General features: G+C 44.9%; 1 protein-coding gene and 1 pseudogene across 3 annotated transcripts in view; both read left to right on the top strand.

Annotated features, from left to right (window-relative positions):
• SPTBN4 (spectrin beta, non-erythrocytic 4) overlaps positions 1-11424 on the top strand; it is a 72589-nt gene that overhangs the window by 557 nt on the left and 60608 nt on the right. For 2 of the 3 annotated variants that reach the window (XR_009560093.1, XM_030874219.2), the window contains exon 2: positions 1860-2046. Coding sequence is in view for 2 of the 3 variants with exons in the window: in XM_030874219.2 (XP_030730079.2) it covers positions 1875-2046 (172 nt within the window). In the remaining variant the exon portion in view is untranslated. Of the gene's footprint in view, positions 1-18; positions 142-1859; positions 2047-11424 lie in introns of all 3 variants that reach the window. The other variant, XM_060289275.1, reaches the window with a different exon arrangement.
• LOC132593991 (ATP synthase membrane subunit K, mitochondrial pseudogene) lies at positions 8162-10712 on the top strand (annotated as a pseudogene).

Genomic DNA, 11424 nt, shown 5'->3' with positions numbered 1-11424 from the left:
GGGCTGTTCCACCTCCAGACTGCCTGAGAGATCACGAAGTGCTAAGTGCCTCTCCATCTCCAAGTATCCTCCATTGAGGAAACAGTTGTGCTCACCGTTTCACAAGGAGGGAAACTGAGGCACAGAGAAGCCAAGTTAAAGGTAATGGGGTTTAAAGATACAGCAAGAATAAAGCAGGACTTGAACTCATTTCTGTCAGACTCCAGCACAGGCACTTTTATTTGCTAAGATATGTGACTGGAGGATGAATAATAATAGCAAAGCCCATGTATTGAGGGCTTGCTGTGTACTAGATACCATGTTCCCTGCATTATTAATCCTGTCATCTTCAAACACCCCTAGGAAATGGGTACCATTATCATTACCACTTTACAGATGAACAAACTGAGCCCCAGAGAGGGTAAGTGACTCAGCCAAGGTCACACAGATGCCCACTTACAGCTTTCCGTGGAAGAAGGGAAAAATAATAATGGATTTTTGAGTGTCTGTTGAAAGGGACAGTCTCCACTACACTGACCAAGACCTAGACCCTGCCTTCCTAAAATCTGGTGAGTTGGCAACTGTCGGAATATATTGAGAATGCGGACACTGATCTCCTCCCAACTCCCTCCTTTCTTAGTCTTAGAATCAGGCCTGGGGTTCCAGAGGGTGGAGGAGATGTATCTAATGTCTCCCACACCCTTAAATTTCATATTTACAATCTGGCAGTGTTCTAGAACATAGCTCTGGAGTCAGACAGTATGTCAGTTAGCTGTTGCCACAATAATGCTGCATAAGAAACCACCCCCAAACTCAGTGTCTTAAAACACTAAGCATTTATTTAGCCTCGAGTCAGTCTGAGGTCAGCGACTTAGGCTGGGCTTATATGAGCTTATTTACCAGTTGGGATGGGTAGGGGGATGTTGACTGTTGGTAGCTCTAGCTGGCCTTGGCTGTGATGAAGGCCTTGGACCTGGACTAGCCTAGTAGTCTCATGGCCACAGTCAAACACAAGCAAAAACATGCAATGTCTCCTGAGTCCTGGGCTCAGAACTCACCAGCACTTCTACCTAATACTGTTGGTCAAAGCAAGTCATGTGACCAAACCCAGAGTCAAGGGGTAGGGCATGTCCCCCCGCCCCCCTCTTCCATTCCTCCCATCCCCAGAGTGGGAGAACACTGAAGAGTTATATGGCAAAGGGTGTGGCTATAAGGATGAAAAACTGAGGGCATTAATGCAGTTATTTGATCACAGTGACTACATTTGAATCCTGGTTACTCACTAGCTGTGTGACCTTGGGCAAGTGAATTACCCCCTCTGTGCCTCAGCTTCCTCCTCTGTAAAATAGGCTTAATGGTACCTTTCTTTACAGAATTAAATTTGTGGGAATTAAGTAAGATAATGCATATAATGTACTGAGCACAGTGCAACTGCTCAATAAATGTGAATTATTGTTATTACTGCCTTACAGAGTTCTATTGATAACAATGTTATCTTTCTAACAATAATAAGAGTGACAATTTTTTTTTTTTGCCGCATGGCATGCGGGATCTCTGTGTCATGTAGGATCTTAGGTCCTCAACCAGAGATCGAACCTGTGACCCCTGCAGTGGAAGTGCTGAGTCTTAACCACTGGACGGCCAGGGAAGTCCCAACAGTGACAATTTGCCGAGCCCCTACCCTGCACTAAACTTGGTGCTTGACCACAGCTCTATGATGTGGTCAGGGTGAACATTATTGTCATTATTATCATGTCCCTTCTAAAGACAGAGAAATTGAAGGTGAGAGGGAACAGGGCTCACAGCCAGTTGCTCTTAGAAGTGGCACCTCTGAACTCAGGCCCTGTTTCTAGCCCTAACCTTCCTCTCCTCATCCCCAGGCCTCACCTTCCCTGATGGCGCAGGTACCAGGGGAAGTGGATAACATGGAGGGGCCGCCAGCCCCTAACAATAACAACCCTGCAGCCCGCTGGGAGAGTCCAGATCGGGGCTGGGAGCGGGAGCAGCCAGCCGCCTCCACTGCAGCCGCCTCACTCTTTGAGTGCTCCCGGATCAAGGCCTTGGCAGGTACCTGGAGGAGGGCTGGGTGCGAGGGTGGGAGGGAAGGAAGGGAGGAAGCTGCTGGGGTGGTGTCTTTGTACCTTGATGGCCTGGAGGATGGGAAGAGAGTTACAGACATTTGGACCTTCCTTGAATCTTTTTTTTTTTTTTCTTTGCGGTACGCGGGCCTCTCACTGTTGTGGCCTCTCCCGTTGCGGAGCACAGGCTCCGGACGCGCAGGCTCAGCGGCCATGGCTCACGGGCCCAGCCGCTCCGCAGCATGTGGGATCTTCCCGGACCGGGGCACGAACCCGTGTTCCCTGTATCGGCAGGCAGACTCAACCACTGCACCACCAGGGAAGCCCGAACCTTGAATTTTTAGACCAGCACTGTCCAATAGAACTTTCCATGATGATGGGATAATGTTCTGTATCTGTGATGTCCAATATACTAACCACTGATACTTGTGGCTGTGAGCACTTGAAATGTGGCCAGTGCTATTTGAGGGACTGAATTTTTAATTTGATTTAGTTTTAATTAATTTAAATTTCAATAGTCACATGTGGCTTGTGGCTGCTGTATGGAGCAGTGCAGCCATAGAACCTTAGAAATGTATAAATACAATCCCAGAAACGGGGGACTTTCTAAGCGTACTTCTTTAGAATCTCGAAATGCTGAAACCTCGCATCTTAGGACCTTGGAATGTCATACCCAGAGATTCTTTGAACCCAAGACCTTTAGAAGTGGAGACTCGTGTAAACAGAACTTTATAATCACAGATCTTAAGACATTTTAATCGTTGGCTCCTAGGGTCTTAGAACATCAGAAACTTAAAAACTCTAATGCACATAGATCCTTAGGGCTTTATAATCCTAAACCTATAGGATTTCAGATTAGAAACGTTTATCCTGAGCACTTTAAGAAAGAATAACCACACATTCATGTTTTTTGCACTGAAACCCTCAGTCCTGGGACAACTGGAATGGTTGGTCACCATACTTGGATATTTTAGGACAATATAAGCAAAGACCGGAGAACTGTATAGTTATAGAGTCTTACGATCTTAGATCTTTGGAACTGTAGGCCCTTGAACTTTGGGACTTTGTATTCACGGGGCTTTCGAACCTCAGAAGTGTTTAATCATCAATATTAAAGTTTTATGAACAACGACCCTTCAGAGACATGTAACTCCAAATCATAAGCCTTTGAAACATTAGACCCTTAGCACGATGACCCTTGGAATGTTAATATCTCAGAAACATGGAGTGTTATACACATAAAATATATATTGTCAAGAGTCATGAAATCTTAAAATCCAAAAGTCAGAATGAGTTCTCTTAGAAGCTCAGAATTTTAGTAACTCAGCATTTGACAATCATGGGATCTTCAATATTAGGATTCTTGGAAACTTATAAGATGTCGAGCAGGTTGTTAAACTCAAGGGCCTCTGGGAAAGCAGGTGACATACACGAGTGAGTGGCCTGGGGACTGTGGTCGCCCTAGTCACCTGCTCTAGCCATGGGGAAATGCAGGCCCAGAGCTGCTAGCGCTGATGTTTATCTGCAATTTCCCAATCAAAAAAAACAAAAAACAACTTTAAGTGCATAAAGTCTGAACCAGATTCAGCCCATGGATTGCTAGCTTCCTCTGGTTTAGACACCTAGAAGAATATAAACATATACTCGTGGAAACTTTAAATATTTTTTTCTATAAATTTATTTATTTATTTATTTTTGGCTGCACTGGGTCTTCGTTGCTGCGCACGGGCTTTCTCTAGCTGCGGCGAGCAGGGGCTATTCTTCGTTGCGGTGTGCGAGCTTCTCATTGTGGTGTCTTCTCTTGTTGCGGAGCACATGCTCTAGGCACGTGGGCTTCAGTAGTTGCAGCACGTGGGCTCAGTAGTTGTGGCGTGTGGGCTCTAGAGCTCAGGCGCAGTAGTTGTGGTGCACAGGCTTAGTTGCTCTGCGGCATATGGGATCTTCCCGGACCAGGGCTCAAACCCGTGTCCCCTGCATTGGCAGGCAGATTCTTAACCACTGTGCCACCAGGGAAGCCCAAAATTGTATTTTAAAAAAAATTTTATTTTTTATTCCTTTCTTGTCTGTGATGCACGGCACGTGGTATCTTAGTTCCCCAACCAACAATCAAACCTGCGCACCCCCTCGCCCACGTGTTGGAAGTGTGGAGTCTTAACCACTGGACCACCAGGGAAGTCCCAAAATTGTATTTTTAGACTCATAAATTAAAAAACTCGGGAACGTATCTACTTAGAATTCTAGAATTTATTATTTCATCCACAAAATATTTAATCAGTGACTGCTCTGCGCCTGGCCTGTCCTAGACAATATGAGAGACATAGTAGTGACTGAGGCAGCCCTGGTCCTGCTCCTCCAGGGCTCCCAGTCCAGTGGGAAATTTAGATCCAGCCCAAAATGATGACCCACAGGGATCAGGGCCGAGATGGGGGAGGCACAGGCAGAGGCCAGATGCGGAAGTTCAGGGCTGTAGGAGACCAGATGAGGGGCCTGATCCTGTCTAGAGAATCAGAGTGCTTTCTGGAGGAAGAGATGGCTGAGCTGAGCCCTAATGGACAAACAAGAGTGAACCCTGGGGAAGAGAGTGGAAGAATATTCCAGAGAGAGGGAACAGAATAGGCAAGACCTCTAGAACTTGAGAGTGACTGGAGCGAGGTGGTGAGTAAATGATGGCAGGTAAGGAGCCAGTGGCCACCAGATCTTGAGGGACCTTGTAGGCCATTCCATAGAGTGTGAGGGCACCTGGAGCTACGGTGAGATTTTAAGCAGAGGTGGGATGTGGTAACGTGAGGATCAAGGACTCCTCAACCGTTAGAACCGCTGATTCAGACAGCACCAGCCCTGGACACCTCAGACAGCATAGAGTCCAGAGAAATGTAGGGCCCCAGCTAAGAAAAAAAAAATTCTCATCTACTCCCTGTGTCTACTTAATTATTAGAACTATGGTTTTCTGTTCCGTTATGGTTTGTTACCGGATATTGAATATATTGTAGTTCCCTGTGCTATGCAGTAGGACCTTGTTGTTTATCCATTCTAGATAAAATAGTTTGCATCTGCTAATCCCAAACTCCCAATCCTTCCCTCCCCCACCCCCCTCCCCCTTGGCAACCACAAGTCTGTTCTCTATATCGGTGAGTCTGTTTCTGTTTCATAGATAAATTCATTTGTGTCGTATTTTAGATTCCACATATAAGTGTTATCACTGAAATATCGTTTTCTTAAATGCACAAAAACACACAACTCTGTTTATATCTCTTATGCCTATGGTTCTCTACAACTAAAACACATTATATTGGATTCCAGACCCAAACCACAAAACCAGTAACTTCAGCTTAACAGTGACTTCGAGATGCTGCTATCCTGCTGTTCAAGATACCAACATGACGTAGACAGCTAGGGTGTATTTTCTTTTGCATCCCTTTGCCCACTTCTCTCATGGTTTTCCTCTATTCACACTAAGGCCAAACCCTTGAGCAGAGTCCTCCGTAATATGTTTTTGCATGAAGGTGTTTTTTTTTGGCCGCACTGTGCAGGATCTTAGTTCCCCCACTAGGGATCGAACCCATGCCCCCTGCAGTGGAATCGTGGAGTCTTAACCACTGGGCCGCCAGGAAGTCCCTGCATGAAGATATTTAAAAAAATTGTCTGGTCCCATCCGTTACAGAGAGTTCCCATAATCATGCTCCACAGTTTTTTGTTTTTTTTTTCTTTTAAATATTTATTTATGTATTTGGCTGCACTGCGTCTTAGTTGTAGCATGCAGGATCTTTTTAGTTGCGTCATGTGGGATCTAGTTCCTGACCAGGAATTAAACCCAGCCCCCTGCAGTGGGAGCACGGAGTCTTAACCGCTGGACCACCAGGGAAGTCCCATGCTCCACAGTTTTTGTGGAGGGCCCTTTCCTCTTTTTTTTTTTTTTTAATTGGACTATAGTTGCTTCACAATGTTGGAAGCCCCTTTCCTCTTGATCTACTCCTTTATTCTCTTTATTCTCCCATGTCTCACACCAATGCCTTCTCTCTTATAGGCAATCATTCTGATTGTTTTAACGCAAATCTTTTTCTTCGCAACACGTGCGTTGCTAATTAGTGTGCATGTATCCATGTTTTTTTTAACTCTAAAAGGTATTACATGACACAGAAAGGCAGATATATTGTGTGTCCAGCATTTCCACAATGAGCACCCCCTTGTAACCAGATCAGGAAACAGAATCTGACAGCCCCAGAGGAGTCCCTCTCAGGCTGCCTTTGTATCATCCCGAGAGTAAACACTGTCCTAGCCAGTGTACATTCATTTTGCTAGCATTTGAATTTTATATAAATGGAATCATGCAGTGGGTACCCTTCTGTGTTTGAGTTCATTCACTCAACATGCTTCTCATGAGATTCACCCATGTCTACCTGTATGTGTAGGTTGTTCCTTTTCATTGCTGTATAGTATTCCACAGTGTGAAAATGCCATGGTTTATCCATTCACCTGTTGATGAGCATTTGGTTTGCTTCTAATTTGGGGATGTCACAAACTAGACTATTGCAAACTAGTGATTTGTAGTATCACAAATTATTACAGATTATTGCTGCTCTAAATATACATGTTTTGAGAGATATAAGCACTCATTTTTGAGGCTTATACCCACCCAGGAGTGAAATTGTTGGGTCGTAAGGTATGTGTATATCTAACTTTAGTAGAAACTTCCAGTTTCTATCATTTTACATTCCCACCAGCAGTGTATGAATGATTCAGTTGTTGTACATCCAACCCTTGGTGTGGTCAGTCTTGTAATTTTAGCCATTCTAATGGGTGTGCATTCTACTGTGGTTTTAATTTGCATTTTCCTGATGACTAAAAACAACTAATGAAGTGGAGCTCCTCTTCATATATTTACTGACTATTTGGATATCCTCCTGTGAAGTGCCCATTCAAGTCTTTTGCCCATTTTCCTATTAATTTTCCTGCCTTTTTCTAATTGTTTTGCAGGTGTCCTTATATATTCTGGGTACAAGTCCTTTGTCTGATATACGTGTTGTGAATATTTTCTCCCACTGTGTGGCTTGCCTTTTCATTCTCTTAACGTTGCCTTTTGATGAACAGTATTTCTTAATTTAAAGGTAGTCTAATTTGATAATTATTTAATCATTATTTCCTGTATGGCTAAAATTCTGTGTCTTGTGTAAGAAATCTTTGCCTCCTCCAAGGTCGTGGAGATAGTCTTTGATGTTTTCTTCTGAAAGCCTTAGTGTATTCCTTTCACATTTAGATTTATAAGCCAAATGGTACTTAGTATACTTATTATTGTGTACAGTGTGGGTCAAGGTTCTCTTTGTCCCCCACATGGATGTCCAGTGGACTCAGCTCCATTTATTGAAAAGACTTTCCCTACTGAACTGCAATTTCACTTTGTCATAAATCTGGGAGCCCTATACATGTGGGTTTGTACATGCAGGTATTGCTAATCGATCATAGTCTCGATTGCATTTTTTGCATTATGTTCTCATTCAGCGCTCTGCCTTATAGCCTCAAGACTCATCCATGTGGCTCTGTGCGCCTCTGCTCTGGCTTCTAACTGCTGCATGGAGTTGATGGTGTGCACTTGCCATGTTCCACTTTACCAATAATAGACAACCAGGCTCTCCCCAACCCCCAAGTCCCTGCCCCGTTCCCGCTAATAGCACTACACTGAACATCGTCATACAGGCTCTTTATAAACCAGCGTGGAAAAGTTTACGGGACATATACATAGGGAAAGAATTGCTGGCTCATGGCGGCTATGCACTAATTTAATTGGACTCAAATTGCCTTCCGAATGGCTGCCCCACCAGCAGGCATGAGGGTTATGATGTCCTCACATTTCCACCAATGCTTAGTGTCTCCGGCTTCCTAACTTTTCCCAGACTAATAGCCAATGTATCATTTACATATTGTCTCTCTCTATCCTTTCTCTGTAACCAGTAGTAGATAAGGGAGTAGTTAGTTCCTACTCTATGAAAACCTCAATGTATTAAAGATGTGAAAAATTAAAGTGTTATTCTAAGGAAATGCATTTCACTTGTGATTGGTGAGTACCACAGAGGGGAAGAATATATAAATGGCAAAATAATATGAGCGCAATGGCAGAGGTAGGACGATTGTCATTTGCCTTGGAGTCTGGACAACCCAAAGGTATGTGTGCCAGCTAGAGGGCCAGGAGGAAGCAGACGGCCCCCTCAAGGGGGAAATTGAGGAGAGTTTAATGAAGGGACTATTTAGAGAGGTGTGGAGATTCCTCCCCACCCCCAGGGACTGGGGCAGGGCAGGGAGTAGTGAGAGGGGAGAGAGGCATCCCCAGGAGGAGAGGGGGATGTAGGGAGAGGCACCAGGTCCTGGGGAAGCTGGTCAGGCAGGGAGGGAACAAGTCCCTCAGCCCTTTTCCTCTCCTCTCATCTCCTGCTAGCGAAACCCAGCCAGAAGTCTGAGGCCTTTAAGGGCCAGGGAGCCCATTCATATAGTTCACGCCAGCCAGCCTCCCTGGGCTCAGAGTAGGTGCAGGAGAGGGGAGAAGGCAGCTGAGGGGCAGACAGAAGACAGCCAGCGAGGTAGCCACACACACTCACCAACACAGTGAACATTCAATGTCGACTTAGGTCAGAAGTGGCGCCCTGGGACACATCTGGTTTTCAGCCCCACTGTGTTTTATAAAAACGTAAATCAGTTGCCAACATTTAAAAACAGGGAGATTTTTATCTCCAGAGTTTGGGCACCTCATGGGCTAGCATGTGATATGGCAACACTGGGCCTTCATTCCTGTGAGACTCCAGACACCAGGGCCACGTGGCCGTTGCCCCCTTTTAGGAGTTCTCTCATGTGGAGCCTGCCTGGCCCTGGTGGGCATTTCAGTTCTGGACCTCAGCTTCATGCTAACGAGATTGTAATCACAAACCCCCAAGTCTCACAGCATAGTCCTCTATAAAGTCACCATCCAGATAGTCCAGGATGTGTTTCTATTAATTTTCTCTGAGGATCATTGAAATGAAGTTACAAAATTAAAAATATTCTCCTGGGTCCTTGTCTTCCAAGCATGAGCTCCCAAACACCCAGGGTCCCCCAGAGCCCACTGAAGAAATCCTGATCTAGTCCTAAACCCTTTCCCATTTTGGAAATGGGAAAATGGAGGCCCAAAGAGGAGGGATGTGATTTTGAAGTCACATAGCTGGTCATCAGTAAAAGCAGGACTGAATCCAGTTGCCCTCATTCTGCACCACGCTGGGGATGCACTCAAGTTCCACTTGGGCCTCAGCATGGCCACAATCTGCTATGGGCATCGCCTTTGGAAGGCAGAATCAACAAATACCCAGTTCAGCATCTGTTCTGTCATCACTTCCTCGTGTGTGATCGATGTGTTCACACAGGTCCCCCATCCTATCCAAACAGCACAAAACCCACACTTAGGCAAACAAGCTTGCCATTTGGACTTACTGTTCGTTTCTGCATATTCACGTTCAAATTAGAGGCAAACATTCAAGATTCAACTTGAAGCACAAAAAAAATACAGGTCAGTCAGTGTGTGTTTTCTAGCAACGTGTATTTTCTACTGCCAGAGTCAAATGCAGTAGCTGATAATGTTACAAATGGTTAATGTGAGGAAATAAAAGTTATTGGGAGATTTCAAGTGGCTAAAAATGGAAATAAACTGGCAATATAAATCATGATTTCTGCACTCATGGGAAACTTAAAAGTGCGACTGCTAAATTATTTAGTGATAAAATGCAAACAGTGTCTGTACAGGCTAAGCTGCTGTAACAAGAGACCCAACAATACAGTGGCTTAAAGGAGATAGAAACGTATTTCTCTCCCCTGGATAGTCCCTACATGAGCAGCCTCATTGGCAAGGAGGCTCTTCTCCAAGCAGTTAGTGTGGGTTCCCAGTTCCTTCTTCCATCCCGTGCTCTGTGGACCTTGGTGTTCAAGCTGTGGGAGTCAGGGGAAGAGTGAGGAAGGCCAGGCAGGGCTTCCCTGGTGGTGCAGTGGTTAAGAATCTGCCTGCCAATGCAGGGGGCACGGGTTCGAGCCCTGGTCCGGGAAGATCCCACGTGGCGTGGAGCAACTAAGCCTGTGCGCCACAACTACTGAGCCTGCGCTCTAGAGTCCGCGAGCCACAACTACGGAGCCCACGTGCCACAACTACTGAAGCCCACGTGCCTAGAGCCTGTGCTCCGCAACAAGAGGAGCCACCGCAATGAGAAGCCCCCCGCACCCCAACGAAGAGTAGTCCCGGCTCACCGCAACTAGAGGAAGCCCGCGCGCAGCAATGAAGACCCAACACAGCCAAAAATAAATAAATAAAATTAAATTAAAAAGTGGGCAAATGATTTGCATAGATCAAAGAAGCAATACAAATGGCCAATAAGCATGTGAAAGATGCTCAAATTCTTTCATCATTAGGGAAGTGCAAATCGAAACCACCTTGAGACAGGCTTGCGGTCTGCCTTTTAGAGGGCTGAAATCGTGACAGGTCCAGAAACTGACACCCAATTCCATTTCACTGGTATCAAAAAATATTTCAACTCTTATACTCTCACAGGGAGAATGAACTGTGTACTGGCCACGTATAAAGGCATTGCTTGGATAGTCTTATACTTCAAGTTAAGGTCCAAAAAAACTCCAGCTGTGAAAGCCACATAAATGGATTCTAAACTGTACCTCATCTCCTAAGTGCTCATGCCTGGAGAAACTAATGTCAGCTCATCATGTGATACTAAATTTGTACAATAAATTATGAACCTGGGGGAAAAAATCACATTGAGAAACTACTTCACACCCACTGGGTTGATCGTAATTTTCAAAAGGAAAATAAAAAAGGAAAATAACAAGTGGTGGTGAGGATGTGGGGAAATTGGAACCCTTGTACATTGCTGGTGGGAATGTAAAATGGTTCAGCTGCTTTGGGAGACAGTCTGGCATTTCCTCAAAAGGTTAAACATAGAGTTACCAGATGACCCAGGCATTCCACTCCCAGGGTGATACTCAAGATAACTGAAAACACGTGTCTACACAAAACCTTGTACCTTATTGTTTGTAGCAGTATTGTTCATAATCACCAAAAAGTGGAAACAACCCAAATGTCCATCAGCTGATGGATAGATAAGTAAAATCCATACAATGGAATATTACTTGACTGTAAAAGGAATAAAGTACTGATACATGCCACAACGTGGACGGACCTTGAAAACATTATGCTGAGCGAAAGAAGCCAGACACGAGAGGCCTGCATGATTCCATTTATGTGAAGTATACAGAATAGGTAAATCCTTAGAGACAGAAAATAGATGAATGGTTGCCTAGGGTTAGGAGACGGGAGAATGGGGAGTGACTTCTAATGGGTACAGGGTTTCTT

This window comes from Globicephala melas, chromosome 19 (genome assembly GCF_963455315.2).
Source record: "Globicephala melas chromosome 19, mGloMel1.2, whole genome shotgun sequence".
In the NCBI taxonomy this organism is placed as follows: domain Eukaryota; kingdom Metazoa; phylum Chordata; class Mammalia; order Artiodactyla; family Delphinidae; genus Globicephala; species Globicephala melas.
The sequence above is the reverse complement of the archived record's forward strand: the minus strand, read 5'-3'. Positions and strand labels throughout refer to the sequence as shown.